We start from the raw sequence: 16929 nt of genomic DNA, 5'->3' as shown, positions 1-16929 counted from the left end.
AAACCTTTGGCACTCCAGCTGTTATGGACTACAATTCCCATCAGCCCCTGCCATTTGGCCATGCTGGCAGGGGCTGATGGGAATTGTAGTCCATAACAGCTGGAGTGCCAAAGGTTCACCACCACTGCCCTAAACAATCTGCGACCATTGTATATGCGGGGCTGCCTCTCCCGATATATTCCCCAGAGAGCTTTATGCCCTTCAAGAAACAGCTTCCTGGTAGTCTCTGCCCCAAAAGTACCTGGCTGTCCTCAACCACAGCCAGATTCTGGCCCCAGCCTGACAGAATTGTTTGTCATATGAGACTCATGCCCAGAGGCATAGCAAGGGGGGAAAGCGCCTGGTGCATTGTTTCTTGGAAGCCGCTCTAAACCCAGCTTGGCTGGGAAAAGACAGGATCTAAATTGAATAAATCAAAATTTGTTTCAGTTGCTTTGCTTATAGAACTCTTCAGAATGGTTCATAAGCAGTGTCTGTAGACATGTGAGGGTCTGACATCATTGGCTAAAAAGGGAAGCTGCTGCTGGGACCAAGGTGGGCATGTGCAGATGTTGGGTACCTGTCTTGAAATCTCGCCCTCTCTTTGCTCTTCTCTCAGGTGTTCTGCTGGGAACAGAATGCCGCTCGGAATCCATCCCTTCAACCCCCTCACCTGTTCTTCCTTCTACTCCGCTACTCTCTGCGCATTCAAAAACTGGCAGCCGAGACTGTAGCACTCAGACAGACCGTGGCAGTGAGCAGAACAAGATCCCGGCCTCCACTGCTGCTCCTCCAGTGCAGGGGAGGCTCCCTGCTATGAGTCTGTCCTACACTGCAGAGAAAGCAGGTAACTTCAGGTTTCTAGTGCCAGGACTGTACTCTATGGCTGTTTCTGAACCATTGGGGGCAGGCCGATCTTCTGGGGCACAGAACAGCAGAATGAGCTTTGAGTTTCACATCCCACTTACATGTTAATGTACAGCCCTAACAAGAGATGTGAAACACCCCTGCGAAGGCTCCTAAGAGCAGGGTTTATAAGTTTGTAAGTCATGCCCTGATTCTGGGTCAGTTCTGATGGTGAACATTTATTTTATTTGTTTAATTCATTTATCCCCAGCCTTACTCTCCAGTGGGGATCAAAGTGGCTTACATCATTCTCCTCTCCTACACTTCATTCTCACAACAACCCTGTGAGGTAGGCTAGGTTAAGAGAATGTGACTGGCCCAAGGTCACCCACCAAGCATTTATGGCACTAGTGGAGAGCCAAACCTGGGTCTCCCCAATCCTGGCTCTATGCAATGTTGTGTTTCTTTTTCAAGAGCCTGTGGAAAGCAACCATGACAGAGGCAAGTTCAGAAAAGCATCATATCATGTAGTAACTGACTTCCTGGATGGGATGGCGTCAGACTGCAAAAGGGGAGGGGGTGATTTGCATGATTACATTATTTTCTCGGCCCCCTCCCCCCTTCCCCGGTTGCCCTGGGAAATCAGGATAACCAGTTGTTGGGGAGAAGAGTTTCAGCCTACCCTTCTGACTTGCTTGTTTTCAGTGTATCAGAATTTAATTTTTTTTTTGTGGGTACCACTGAATCCTGCAAATTCCCCACCTGCAGTCTGAATTAATCCCAGTTCCCCCATACAATGAGCTGTTCGTCTAGAGCAGGCCACAAGCCCCCAAGTGACAAAGAAGTCAACTGTACTTTCAAGTTGTCCCTCTGTAAACCTTTGCTTCCTTATTTTGCTATAGTTCAAATCAGTTTCCAGTTGCACTTTATGATTTAAGGGCATGTAAATTGGTCAAGGATAGTGCGGTGTAACGATTAGAGTGTTGGACTAAAATCTAGGAGACCCCCAAACTCATACCCCCTCAATAGCATGGAAACCTCCTGGTAAGACTATGGGACAGTTGCTCACGTACCTCATAAATCTGATTTTGTGAGGATACAATGGAAGAGAGGAAAACAGTCACATAAGCCACTTTCAGACCCCACTGGGGAGAAAGTCAGGGGGGTCTCGGGGGGGAGAATGTAGGTGGGAGAAAGTGTGGGGGAGGTCAGTACAGAGTAGGGGCATTCCGGGCAACTACTTCAGACCTTATCGCAGTACGATCTTCCCTACGTCTTTTGGAGGAGAAGGCTGGGATGTTCCACAATGAACTAGCCACGTTGGCAGCTGTGGGGAAAAGCTGCCCTATGCCAGTGGCTGTAGGGATTTCAAGGCAAGAGACAAATTAAAGTGTCTTGTCATTTCCTGGCTCCATGTAGCAGCCCTGGATGGACCTCCTTGAGGATCCAAGTTCTAACTCAACCCCATCCTGCCTAGTTTCTGAGATCTGACAAGATTGGGCTAACCTGGGCTATCCATGCCAGTGTGTGAGAGGTAATCCATATGGTACACATGCCTGAGTTGTGTGGGAAGTCTAGCAGCCGCTAAAAATGAACTGCTCCACATAGTTTAGAATATGCTGACATGTACACACAGAACTGCCATCACTTAGAAATGTTTATTAATGCCTTTATCAGACTGCCCTAGTGGGAGACCTTCTTCACATGGTGGGGCGGCAGTGGAGCAACCTCAGCTGGGTTCAGTATTCATTGTCATGAATAACCCCAAGCACACACTTGACTCCCACTATCTCCTCCTAGGTTCAGGGAGATCAGGTGAATTGGGATGTATGCATGTGACTGTGCCAGGTATGAATATCATATATACGTTGGAGGGCGGGGGTAGTAGTTATGCCCACATTTGGCATGTACATTCTACAAGCCATGCAGCAAGTGACACATGCAGGTACAACACATGCAGATGGTACTATGAACTGGTACTTAATGCGTGTGAAGGTTCTTTTCTGCAGTGGACAGAGTGCATGAACAGGTATCGTCATGAATGTATTTTCAGTGCATTCGGAGGTAGAATGTTGTTGCACCTGCAGCATGTACACACCAGGGCCATTTACTAACTGGCTCAAAATCTCATTGAACCAATGCAAAAACTGGCTAACTTTAGGTCAGAACAGTTCTGGTGAGCAGTGTCCTAACTTGAATGCCTAAAGTTGGCACTAGATAGAGGGCCACTGGCTAGCTTTTGAAGTAAAAGGCAGATCCAAAACGCTCAGTCACACTTCAGCGTTAGAAGAAACAGAGCTCAATATGGTGTGATCATAATGGTAGGAGCAGTCTGGGCCTTGGAGGCAGAGGCAGTTGCAGTTACTGGAAGCCACGGGCGTGACCTCACTGGGCAGTCCCTTTCTTTCCTTTAAGTGTGTGGCTGCCATTGCTCCTGTGGGCAAAGTAAAGCCTGCTCTTTGCCTTTGGTGTTGGGTGGCCTGGTCCTCACGAATGGGGGTCTCTGAGTGCATCCCCTCCTCTGCGGAGGGTCTTGCAGTGCCCGTGCCTTCCCTATCACAATTATGGGCCTGCAAATAAGTCTATGTGGGGTATTGCTGCTAATGGGATTTTAGTAAATTCTAATAGATTTCAATGTATTATATGATTATGTTTACTTGTTTTATGCTTGTACACCACTCAGAGCCCTTCGGGAGTAGAGCGGTATACCAAATCAATCAATTAATTAAACCACAATTTGAAAATCGTGCTTTAACATCTATAGCACAAACCAGCTGAGCAGTCGGCATGCTGGACGCCATTCCGAAAACACCAGGGCAGCACTTGAAACATCTTCGAATTGACAAAATTAACATCTGTCAGATTCAGAAAGCAGCCCTGCTGGGATCTGCACGAATACTGCGCCAATACATTACAACTTCCTAGGCCTCTGGGTGAGGTTCGAATTGTAATGAAAGGACAACAACCAGCTGTGAAATCTACAATAACAATAATGATTGGATATAAAAGAGAATTTTGATACTGTGGCTTGTTTACCCGCTTTGTAAGCATTCACGCCTTCTTTCATTTGTGTCCTCCCCCCATTTGTAGATGGCCCAGTTTTCCATTCCAGCACCCTGGAAAGAAAAAACCCCATTCAAAGTTTGGGGCAGGACCTCAACGACACAGAAATGGTGGAGTATCTCATCTGAAGAAATGTGCAGCTGGAGCAGAAGAGCCTCGCTCCCCTGCCCCCGGACTTCTTTTTTAGTTAGCAAATTCAAATACCTGATTCATAAAGGAATGTACAGTTGTATGTCACAGTATATACACTCCCTAAAGTATGGACAGCTTAATTTATAATTTGTTCCAAAACATTAGGGTAGATTTGATCTTTTTGAGAAGATAATTTTGCCCAACCATCTTTTTAAACAAAAAATACTGGATCTGTTGGCATCTGGATGAATCAAGGTCTTAAATGCACTAATTTTTTTGTCAGTATTGTTTTAAAAAACCTGTCTTAAAAAAGAAAAGAAAAATCGTTAACTTTTGAAGTCTGCTAGGCCTTTACCAAGCCTGTTATCACCAGGTTCTTCACTGGCCATACAATATCTCGGTGCTGTCATTTTTTATTGTCATGTAAATGACCTGAATATTCAGATATTCCTGAGTATCAACAATACATAAACCTCCAAGACATGTCAGGAATCTCCTTCTCCTTGTGAGAGTGTGTCTATTTTCACTAAACATTCCAGGATGGAGCGAGTGTTGCATTTTCACAATGTGCCTGCACTTCTCAGCATTCTCTGTGTTAGATATCCTGAGATGAAGAGAGTTTGCTATGCTCATATATGTCAAGATGTTTTTTTTCCTTCAGGATTTCACTGAATAAGCAGCATCAGTTCGTTTTGCTTTTAGTTCTGTTCTCTGCTTTTCAGCTGCCTTCACAGAAATCACCCTGTGTTCTCTTAGTGGTCGTGTATCAAACCACAACAGGGCCTTGGGATTGTTCAGTAGCTGAAGAGGTTTGTCTTCACATGACCGGAGTGAAGATTTTTCTCCGTTGTTTTTTCCAGATTTCCAAAATGCCTTGCCAGTCGGTCACCAGCTCATTCCAGGACAACAGCTGTCCTCCTAATACTTGTCTATTAACAACTAAGAATTTAGTGCCTTATTCGTGATAATAGTGACTTGAAGGTGGGTCAGTGTTTTAAGAAATAAAGAAACTCTCCAGGTTGCCAATCTTGCATTTTCCTGAAATCCAAAATGCTTTTTTCCTTCTGCAGAAATTATTAGAAAACCATCATTTACAGTGGAAACATGTGGAGTAACTTTCATTTTTCCTCTCTCTGGGAGCCAGCACCACTCTCCTTGCAGCATCTGGCCAACAGTTTCTGCTGAGATTTTTTTCTAAAAGAAAAATTATTCCCTTCAGTGCACAACGTTGACATTAACTATTTAAGTGGTTCCTAAAGTTCCCACCTGTTAGCGATGGTGTGTGCTCTTCCTCTCTCCTGTTTTTGATATGGCTTCATATATGAATATGAAAATAAAAATATACAGAAGCCATGAGTGGAACCTGCAACAAAAGGTGAAGTGTGACCGGACCTTTTCAGCAGTGTGAGATGAGTTCCCTACTCCTTCCCTTTGCATTGCTCAGGGAGCTTCTAAGCGGCACAAGTCTGGCGAGCATCCTCTCTACAGTGTGGTGTGTTGAAGGGAAAGCTCCTAGCATCACACTGGACCACAAGAGGCAAAGCATGAATTGCATCCCAGAAGGCCTCTGGAGCTTCTGCATAACTTCTTTCTGTAGAAATAACTTTTCACAGTATGTTAGAAGCACCAAGAAGATTGGTTTATTTACTTCCAGACAGGTCACAGATGAAGTTCTCTGTGGTTTCAAGTTCCGCCCTAAATTAAAGGAGGAAGGGGGGTTCTGGAGAAGCTGTGTTTCACTTGACACTTGCTGGGTTTGTTACAGGATCTGAGGGTACGTAGACAGTTCCTGTCCACACCCGCCAATTAGGGCCTGTCAACCCAATACTTTTTTTCCTCAAGCGAATCTAGACAAGATAGGTCCTTAGGGTCATGCACAGCCTTTGGTCCACTTATCCAGAAAGGAAAGCAGATTCTCGGCAAACAGCATCCCCCCGCTTTTGTACCAGAAATGAGACAAATGTTATAAAACCCTGATGACCTTCATGTGTGAACCAAGCTTTAGAGTTGAGATGAACTCATGTAATCAAAGCAAAGCTGTACGTGGCCTTGCGGGAACTCTGTATATTGTTTCTACAAGGTGAATGGATTTTAGGCTCGGTTACTTCTCACACGCTCCAGTGTCTTCACTGCAATTCCATTTATCTCAAGACAGCCTTGAGTGTGAAGTGACTGCCTGGCTAGGGAAATGCTGCAGTGTTCCAAAACATTGAATGTCTTTGTTTGGTGCCTCGATATATTTCTTTCCTTGAACTTGTATAGGAACTTGTGTTTTATGCCTAGAATGTAAACCTCATCATTATAACTGTACTGTACAGAAAATACATTTCCTTTTGCAAAGAATTCAGAGGACAGTGTTAGCTCTATATTTTTCAGTAACTGCTAAAGCACACTTTTTCTTCCCTTTGTATGGTCAGTGCTAAATCCAAGGCCCATATCTGGGCATTTCCTGGTGTGTTCTTCTCACAGGGCTCCTCAGCCTTTAGTTGGAGCCTTACAGCATCCTTATACCAAAGAACCAATAGCTGCTGGGTGCTCTGGGATTCTGAGAAGAAATGGTGGCCACTCAACGCCTGCCTTAGCCACTGGATAGGGAGTGGGCAGCATTATGCTTCTCCTGCTAAGAGTTGATTTCATATGATCCAGTGGAACCAACTTTCGGGAGAGTGCAGGATTCTCATTTCTGTACTATGGTTACATCCTTGTGGGGTGGGTCTTAAAAATTATCTTTGTTTTCTGCATGAGCCAAATGTTGCCTCCTAAGATTTCAAGAGACCTCCTGTTTCTTGATGCCAAATTCACAGGGTTGCAACTTCACCCCTCCTCAGCCTGTCATCCTCCCATCCCTGTCACCTTCTGAAGCAAGTTGGATTTGCAGTTTGTCCCAAAGTTGGAGGAAGGCAGAGGTGAGGTGGGACAAGCAGAACAGCAACAGGAACCCAATGTCCTGGTTAGGACCTGGCTGCCCTGCAGATCCAGTGTAGCAAAAGGCAGCTCCCTTCTTCTCTGCCAGACCTAGGAGAGCCACAGATTCCGCAGCTCTGCTGTTCCTGCACTGAGCTGCTCTTCGGCTGGGTGTCCCCCTGCTCACTGAAGCATCCTTCAGAAAGGGCAGACTCTAGACTCACCACCCAAAATTAAGGCCATCTGGGTGCCTCTTGGAGATCTGGCAGGCCATTAACACACAATTGGTAAGTGATCACTGGCTGCGTCACCAGGTGAGTTAGCCAGGCCTGGCATAATTAAAGAGGAGGCCTCTTGCCCAAAAGTATGCACCAAAAGCCTTTGGCAGACTTTTCCTTCTTGTTTCTGATGGGCACCAGAAAACGGAAAGGGCTATCATGAGACTCAATGGGGGGGGGGGGGGCGGCAAAATTGTTAAGATCATATTGGACCCATTGCACCTTCGTTTCTGGTGAAGGAAAGACCAGTTCATAGGCAACATATTCAGTTTCTTCATATGTATACATGGAACAATAACTCTATTAACATTTGATAAATTGCATCCAATAAGGAAGAACTACAGAAGGAAGGGACCAGTGTATGCTGCTTGTCTTTTAAAGTCCAAAATACAAAAGCCTACATTGAACGAAAATGAACTGTTTAGTTAACAGCTTTTAGATATTGTAGCAATGTTGCCTTTTTCTGTATAACAATTGTATTAAAACCAAATTTATATGGATTTACATTTTCTTAGTGGGTTTTATATTCCTAGTAACCACATTTGGCCATTGATGAGAAGCATTTCTAAAGTTGGCTCCCCGTCTTTAAATTACATAAGCATCACTGCCAGATGTTACCTAGCTTAACAGGGGGAAGGATTTCTTTTGGGGTTAGCAATGGGGAAGAATAGCTCGGTTTGGCAAATATGTTGGGGAAAGAGCTTAGCTTGGCAGAGCAATGGGGAGAGCAACTCAGCTTGGCAGCGCTTTTGGGAAGAGGTAACTCACTTGGTAACGCGAGAGGAGGCTAGGTTGGGATCTTTGAGACTATGTATATGGGGGGAAATGGCATGGAGCGTTCCGCAGAGTAACACAAGGAGTCCAAATCAAGTTTAAAATGTTTATATAGCTTTAAAAGGGGCTTGGACAGATTTATGGAGAAGTCGATTTATGGCTACCAATCTTGATCCTCTTTGATCTGAGATTGCAAATGCCTTAACAGACCAGGTGCTTGGGAGCAACAGCCGCAGAAGGCCATTGCTTTCACCTCCTGCAGGTGAGCTCCCAAAGGCACCTGGTGGGCCACTGCAAGTTGCAGAGAGCTGGACTAGATGGACTCTGGTCTGATCCAGCTGGCTTGTTCTTATGTTCTTATAAATTTGGTTTCAAGCACACATACAGTAAGATATGGAGGCACATACATACAAGTTCCTAGAGATATAAAAAGGTGGGAAAAATAGGTTTGGATGATAGAATGGGAAGTGGGAGGAAGCAGGGTGATACGTTACCTAATGGTTCCAATGCAGCAGACAAAGTAGAAGGCAGGGACTCTATGCCAGCACAGAGATCCCATAGAAGGACAATATCATGTCTCATACCAAGGGAGGTTCAGGTTAGAAATTAGCAATGAGCTTAAGGTGAGCAGGACTTTTATAGGGTTTGGCGGGAAAAGAGACCCTTTGCATTAGGTTTTGTTTCTTGCATCTGTGTTGGGTTACAGGACTGAGCTAATTAGCAGCTCTGTCTATTGTTCTGAACCCCAGGGGTTGGTAGCCAATTGTTCTCTTGATTACATTAGAAGCACCTTGAATAGGTGGCCGGCAGAGTCAGTCTCTGGCTATTGTAATTTTGCAGAGGCAGCGAGATTAAATCAGGGATGGGAGTACTCAGGAGGTTTTAGGAACAGCTGAAGGGAAGAAAGGTTGCATCTCAATTCAAGGCGCAGTGTACATTCGCAACTCCATTAACTAGCTCTGGCTTGGGTGTGGACATCAAGGGAGCAAATGAGTAGATTAACTCTCTATTGACTGTTTGCTGTTTTTCCAGACTTGCTTTTAGCCTGTTTCATGCTGCTCCACATCATATATAGCTGTTAGCATCAATATAAACCAGAAATATATCTCACATATATATTGTATCCATAAAAATCCTGGATTGAATGCGTGTTCTGAAAATGAAAAGAAGCCTACAGGGTCCCAACCAGATGGACAGGTCAGAAGCCCTTGTTCAGCTATAGTTCTCTTAGTATGTTCAAGCACTATTGTGTGTGAATTGGGCAATATGCATATCTTTCACCTTTGATGTGCACCACTACATGTCCTCCGAACTCTAGGGTTGGGATAATGCATACTGTGGCTGGAAGATATGTGTTGCCCATTTAAAATAAGGGCAATTTCATTTACTGAGAAGATAAATGATAAAAGATAAACTACATGCTCTCCTTTGTATGGGAACTATTCATTCCGCAAGCAAACCCTGCAAATGGTGTGTCTCTCTTATGTACAGCTTGTATTGGTTCTGTTTCTGTATTCTAATCACCATCTCCTTTCCCATGGGATGAAATTGACAATTGTCCAAAATCAGTCATCTTCAGTATTTTCTTGCAAACCTGGGACAAAATGAACACTTTTCAATTTCAGGAGCCAAACCTGGGAAAATCCAGTAAATCATCAGTTTTATTAGGTCAAAGACCAGAAATTGTTAAATGAGTATAAAAACCACAATATATAATTTCCAAATAAAAATTTGGACATATTTTGAAATTGCAAAAATTATACAGATACAAAATATTAAAAACCATAAGTTAAAATCAGATCTCAAAACTAATAGCACAAATGATGCTAAATCTCATAAAAGCAAGGAGGTTTTAGCTTCCAGAGCTGCACTGTCACAGGGTGATCATTCCTTTGGCAGATTCTGGTTAGAAGTAACATCACATCAGAGCATGAAAAGCAGTGGGAGACCTGACTTGGACTGGTTTCTCTCCCTTTCCAGTTTCACTCTGAAAAACAGCTATTGGTCATAGATCCAGAGCCTGTCCTCTTTCACAGTCCTGCCACAACCAGATCTTTCATGTTTTGTTTCTTAGCATTCAAAAGGGGGAAAAAAACTCTTGGTGTGGTGGTGGTTGTGGTGAGTAGCTCAATGTAATGGACTTGCCCCACACTGAAGGGCTGGTGTGGGTAAAAGGCCTAATGAAAAGGCCTTAGTAACAGCCAGAGTTAAGGCAGCAGGCTCCACTATACTAAGGACTCCATTTGATTGGTTGAGCAAAGGCACAGTTGCCTATGGCCAGGGATAGGGGGAGCCAGAGTGCTGGCAGTATAAATAGACAGAGCAGAGCCTGTCAGCAGATACACTCTCTCTGAAGAGATTCTGATACAGAGATCAGAAGGAGTCACGATTGGGAGAGAGATTCAGGAAGAGTTTGCCAGACAGCAGTCTGTCAGGTCTGAAGCTGAAGGATTCTGTCTCAGCCGAGTTAGCTGACAGAAGTCCAGCCATTCTACAAGCTGAGGAGGCTTGTCAGAGAAAGGAGGCCCTGAGTTTGGTGCAAAGTGACACGCCAGTCAGTGGCTTGACAGTGAACCCTGTCCAGACCTAGAGTCTGCCCTACTCCTGTGTAACACCAGTCTGGGAAAAGCCCGATCTAGTGGCAGTGAGGTCAGTTTGGGATTAGTGTGAGAGAGGGAGGCTTCGTATGCCACAATCTCACAGGGCATAGACTGTGTGTGTGTGTATTCAGTGGGTTGTGGATCAGAAAGGACCAGTGTTTGTGAAGAAATTTATTAGAACTAAAGCAAAATCGTTCCTGAAGAGACCCCTGCGTGCGTGTGTGTAAAACCTAAGTAACATCTGAAGCTTTGTAACTTTTAAGTGAAAAAAACCTCTTTGAAACCATCAAGCGTTAGTCCTTCTCTGAGCCAGTTTAAGAAGCCTTTCTTTTGTTTTTAAAATAAATTTAATTTGTTGTGTTCAAGTTACCCTCGTGCCAGCCTGCGTTTGTGTGTGAGGGGTTGAAGAGTGCCTGTCGGAGCGACTAGAATCCCAGCCAATGTTGAGTTCCCTTTATTTCTGTATATGGGACTCTGAAGGACATTCCCCTCAGACCAAGAGCGAATGTGAGGTGGGATCCTTTATTATATTTGGCAGCCAGCAGCAGTTTTGGGATTCCTACTTACTTCTCTTTAATGGTGGCAGCAGAGTAAAAAGAAGATCCCTGAACACTAACCTGGGATATTTTGGGTGGCCAAGGAAACCCCAATGGTCAGATTAGTGGGAACCTTGATTGCAGGCCACACATGTCCTGTTACAGTTGGTGGCTAGTGGTGGGATAATATCTCTCCCTCGCCTTGAATATAAGGACCCCATTACACTTATCATGTTAAACAAAACTGCCTTGTGATATTAATCAGAATTTTGAAGAGTATTCACTTAATGCATATAGATATGCCAGTTGGAGCTCTGACATATGTAGATGTGTTAGAGCAGTTGGGACTATGGCACCCACCAAGCATTTGAAGAAAATGGGCAGGGCCGGGGGAGGGGGTGTTTGCCCAGCAAGGCTTCTGATTGGCCATTGGAGATTTTATTAGCTGTGCAGATTTTTAAAAAAAGAAAAACATTGCTTTGGCAGCAGCTTCGATCAAACCATCACTGTGTGACTAAAGGTAAGATCCAACAGCCATTTTGTTGCTGGCTATTTCACCTGCGGTGGCCATTTTGTAGCTGTGCCCATCACGCTATGCCAGAATTTCAAAGGTGCCCACAGGCTCAAAAAGTTTCATAACCCCCATATTGGAGAGTGCCAGTGTTCAGCTAGGGTTGGTTCTAGCCACAGTGTTCTCTCAGGAAAGGGACAGATATCAGGAACTCAGAGGTAGGACTTGGCTGCTCCTGTTACAGGGAGGTCGATTCAGATCTTCCCATTACAGCCACTCTGACTCATGGTACCAACTTATTTTGTTCAGACCCCACACAGATCTACATAAGCACTGTGTGATTATGGCTACTAGCTATGAAGAGGAAACATCTGTGGAGGGTCACAGGAGCTGCCAAGGGTTAGTAAGATAGGAAGCTGTATTGTGTCCCAAAACTGAGCAGATGTGCCGTCCTAATCCTTGCTGTTGGTGAACTCTTTGGAAGATCAAGAGACCATACAAGCTGATGGAGAGGTGAGATGCCTGGTTGCTTAAATGGCCAAGTCCAAAAGGAAGAAACCCAGGCGCGGCATGCCTGATGCTCCCTCTAACCCTCGCTCACTTTTTATCTATTAGCACTTCCTTTTAATCTAAAATTGTTTTATCATTCTTAATGCTGGTGACATGCCAGTTGCACTCATTTGACTGGGTTCTGTGTTACTTGAGTCTCTTTTAAAACTTTTAAACCTACTATCTTCTAGCTATTATTGGCTTTTAATTTAGCTTTAGTATATTTTAATTTTTAACAACTTTATTCCTGGGCTTGATACCAGTGTCCTTTTATTAGGGTAATTAGAGTCCGTTTAACTTTTTTTTTAAAGGTTTTCTTTAAAAAAAATTTAGTAACTGCTAGCTCCTAGCTAATTGTTTTACTGTTTTATTGGGTTTCATTGTTGTTTTGGTTTTAGAATCTTCAAGCCTTAAGGTTTTAGAATCCCCAAAGCCTTAAGGGGAAGTTTTAACTAATCAATTAACTTAAGGTGCCCACCCCAACTGTAACAACAGTTTGTATTAATCTGTTTTAATTCATTGATAGAATATGAGTGCCAGATAGCGTCAGCATGACATGGAGGATTTGAACACTTGGCCAGCTCAGAAACAATTAAAAATAAATACATATTTTGCCACAAGAGACTCTTCTGAGGATTGCATCCATCACACTGGAGTTCCAACTGCCAACCGGTTTGCCCTGCTGAGTCATCTAGAGACTGCAGAGCAGAACGCACAGTCATCCGAAGCTAATGAGCACATCGAGACTACTGAAAATAGTGTCCCTACCGATGACCAACCAAGCCCTGAAATTTCCTTATCTCAATTCAACCACAGTGGGATTAGTAAAGCAAAGAAGTTAAGAATGATGCAATAATGCTCTGTAACTTGACAGCAGTAACCTTGGAAAAAAATTATGTGCATTTAAGATCCCTTGATGGAAAAATAGACAGGCTGCTTAGACAACAAAAACCACGCATGCGTCATGCCAATGACTCTCCTCCCAAAGCAAAAAATACAGGAAATTCCACATCAGTTCAAGCAACCAGTAGCTACGACCCTGCTACAGAAGTGTCAAGTGGCAATTCTGACAATCAAAGTCCTAGGAAAAAGTGTAAAATCAGCAATAACAAAATTTCCCAGCAGCAGCTTAAACTGATGCCTAACAAAATCTGTGTGATCGCATTTAACTATAAAGGAAGCCTCCCCAAATGGAATTCCCTGAGGGATTCCAAATATAACTTAAAAATATTATTGGGAAATAGGCTAAAGACTATAGATTTGCAATCTGTTGAGGCTCTTGACAGAATTTATCCACATCGAATGCACCAACCACAGAGGTTTGTCCTAACATTTAAATCGGCATTTGTTCCCTCCCTAGTGCTAAAAAGAAAAACATTGCTCACAAGGAAGGGTGTATTTTTAAGCAGAGTTTTTGCTAATCAGTTAGTGAACCCACTTGTGCCACAAGACTCAATGCCTGAGTCCACAGCCTCCTTGTAAGGAACCTGGAAGGACTAGAAATCAAGTAACTTTGAAGAGTTCTTTATTACTTAAACTTCGCGATACACAGTACATGGAATGCAGATTCTGACTTTCCCCCAGCAGGTTGCCGCTTTTATGGGCAAATCTACTCCGCCCACTACTCCCAACACTGTTTCCCACGATAGAGAAAGGCAAGCTTCAGACATACATGATAAGCGCAGACAGCAAGGTTAACGAAAGCAGCCATCCTGGGCAAACAGCCCAGATCGTGGAATGTTACCAAGGCCAGGCTGGCTGAGCAGAAACTACACATCAAACCACAACCAGAGGTTGTCTGTGCATGCGCGGAATAGATTGTGGGGCTAATGAATAAAGCCCTGTGCCCATGCAGAAATAGCTGGAGCCGTCCAGGGGCAGAAGTCGGGATCCATGCAGAATCACAGACTGGGGCAAAATTGACCCTGTACGTGAGATCCTGGGTCCACTCAGGTACAATTTCACCGTGAAAAAAACAGCCCTTGTGAGTGTGTTGGATGGATAGAAGAAGAGTTTGGATTTATATCCCCCCTTTCTCTCCTGTAAGGAGATTCAAAGGGGCTTACAATCTCTTTGCCCTTCCCCCCTCACAACAAACACCCTGTGAGGTAGGTGGGGCTGAGAGAGCTCCGAAAAGCTGTGACTAGCCCAAGGCCACCCAGCTGGTGTGTGTGGAAGTGCACAGGCTAATCTGAATTCCCCAGATAAGCCTCCACAGCTCAAGCAACAGAGCGGGGAATCAAACCTAGTTTCTCCAGATTAGAATGCACCTGCTCTTAACCACTATGTCACTGCTGCTCTTTCCCCTCCCTAGATCAAGGGAATGGACAGACGGATATAGCAAGTTAGTGCAGGTGAGGTGTCTAGGCCTGCCAGCTTCAGGCTGGGAAATTCCTCGAGATTTGTGGGTACAGCCTGGAATGGGAGGTTTTAGGGAGGGGTGGACTTTAGTGGGAAATAATTAGAGGAGGGTCTCTTAACTTCAAGCCAATGTAGTGCTGTAGTGTCTGTAGTGTCTGCTGACACCTTTCCTGATGTCTCCCCAGCATGACTTCTGATTGGCTGTTGCAGATTTGATTGATGCTGAAGGTTTTTAAAAGGTTAGTTTGCTAGGGCTGCCGTTACAGCACAAGGATCCTCACTGGGTGACTGAAAGTAAGCTGTGGCAGCCATTTTGTAGAAATGCTCACCACACTTTTCAAGTCAACCTGCAGACTGAAAATCATTGGGGACCCCTGGTCTAGATGAATGCAGAGACTTGTCTGGAAACAGAACTGCTGCAGCAGCATGAGGAAATGCAGCCTTTTAAAAAACTCAGGATTGTGCTATATCTGCTAGTTAAGAGCTCTGCTCATCAGCTCTCTTTACAAAAGTCTTATTCATGGAGGGGGGGCGGTTGATCTCACACCCTGTCCAGAAACCATCTTGTGCAGAAATTGGAGCAAAACATCTTGGGAGAGGGTTGCTGACATATATTTGCCGAGAGAATAGGGTGGAAAAGTGATGGTAGTCAGGTAGAGCACTGGCAGGTGCTGCCTGACTTCTCACAGCTGCAGAGGCCAAATCCTGAAGCCTCCTCTGCTCACTGGGCTCAGGAATGCTCATAAAGGTGTTTAAGGCCTCTTCACAGGTGAAACCTGCTTGTGCTCCCAAGGCTGGTTGTGACTCCTAGACAAGACACAATCAGTTTTAACATATTTGTATTGCTTGAGAATTTTTTAAATCTTGCTTTGCTAATTCAAAAGCCATAGTCAATAAAACAATACACATTTTGTAACAAGAGATCCCCTCCCACACTAAACAATTTCAAAAACTTTGTCAAAAATTGTTTCGCAGGAGAGTTGTCAGGAGTTCTCTATTAAAGGTGACTGACAACGTATAATTCTAATAATACAAAAGAGTAAAGGGGTTGAGTTAAGTTCTTTGAACTTTTAACCATCAAACCAGACAGAACACCAGTATTATCTTTTACTGGAACAAAATTTTTATTGAGCAAGATAGAAAAATATACAATTACATGAAGATAAATACTTAAATTATAAAACTTCCCAGCATTGCTTAATCATGTTATAGCAACTAAAAGTTTTAGAAGCAAATCAGGTTTCAATTTCAGGGCACAAGGCTTGGGGATGACTTTCCCTCCCTTATGGCATGGAATCTTATACCTGCCTTTCCCTTCTGACAGCCAATTCCAGCCTCCCTTGAGCACCAAAGCTGCACTGGCCTGGGCTATGCGGCTTGTCCTGAGTGGGAGCCCAGGCCCAAACCAGCCCCACCGCCTGGCACGTTCAATGCCAATTGATCGTCTTGTCAAGAGCGTGGCAGATTGGCCTGACGGTCCTATGGCCAGGTCTTTCTTGGAGTGCTGAGGAGCAGCTCTGGGGAGAGCCACCTTCCTCAGGCGAGGCAGGAAAGGGCAACACAGATGGTGTCCCTTTTGGGGGAGTGTTCCATTTATATAGGAGATTCCAGGAGTCTCCTTCCATTTTAAAGGTAAAAGGTTTAGAATTCTGGAAACTGAAAGCAGAGGAATTTTTACGTAAGTACTGAAAGGACTTACAACAACCATAAGAAAACTAACCACAAAGGACTATAAAATCTTGCTGTGGAATGTGAACGGACTTAACTCACTGAAAAGAAGGAAAGTTTTTCATTTCAGAAAACAAAAGTTGGACATTATGTATTTAATCTTCTCAGAAAACAAAAGCTGGTCTCTACTATGGAGCTAGTAGAAACCAAAAAACAAGTTAAATTAAATAAATCTCTGGGACTAGACAGCTTGCCCTGTTCAAATCTCCACCTAGTGTTTGTTTATGTTGGGTAGAAGTAGTTTTACTCAAGAGGAAATTTGTATGTAACACATTTGGGTTTAAACAGATACTTACACTTCCGGGTCAACCCCCAAGGATACCAGTCGCGGGTAGCTTCGCGCGGCATCCCAACCCTCTATTTCGAATATCCCCCCAAGGCAACTCAACAGCCTCGGTCCCCTCGAAAGATAAAGGGGTTAGGGGAAGCCAGGGGGAAAAAAACCCCTTTCCAACATTCCGAAGCCCCGGCAGCATCGGAGGTTTCAGGCGGCGGAGGCGGAGGCGGCGCTCCCAAGCGCTCCGACGAGAGCTCCAGCGGCTGCAAACAAAGGCGAGGAGTGGTTGAGGAATACTGGGCACAGAAGGTAGAGGGGGTTTGACAGTCTTCAAATAACAAAATAAACGGACTGGAAATCAGTGACGCGAAGAAAGTAAACTCTGTGGCAT

The 16929-nt window shown here is 44.3% G+C and overlaps 1 protein-coding gene across 2 annotated transcripts in view; it reads left to right on the top strand.

The window, feature by feature from the left end:
- AMOT (angiomotin) overlaps positions 1–7702 on the top strand; it is a 76723-nt gene extending 69021 nt beyond the window's left edge. Inside the window, exons 11-13 of one of the 2 annotated variants that reach the window (XR_007243355.1) lie at positions 599–826; positions 3916–5001; positions 5091–7702. Coding sequence is in view for 1 of the 2 variants with exons in the window: in XM_048482986.1 (XP_048338943.1) it covers positions 599–826; positions 3916–4016 (329 nt within the window). In the remaining variant the exon portion in view is untranslated. Of the gene's footprint in view, positions 1–598; positions 827–3915 lie in introns of both variants that reach the window. The other variant, XM_048482986.1, reaches the window with a different exon arrangement.
- The last annotated feature ends 9227 nt before the right edge of the window (positions 7703–16929 follow it).

This window comes from Sphaerodactylus townsendi, unplaced genomic scaffold (assembly GCF_021028975.2).
Source record: "Sphaerodactylus townsendi isolate TG3544 unplaced genomic scaffold, MPM_Stown_v2.3 scaffold_34, whole genome shotgun sequence".
Taxonomy (NCBI): domain Eukaryota; kingdom Metazoa; phylum Chordata; class Lepidosauria; order Squamata; family Sphaerodactylidae; genus Sphaerodactylus; species Sphaerodactylus townsendi.
This window is presented reverse-complemented; position numbering and strand designations above follow the sequence as displayed.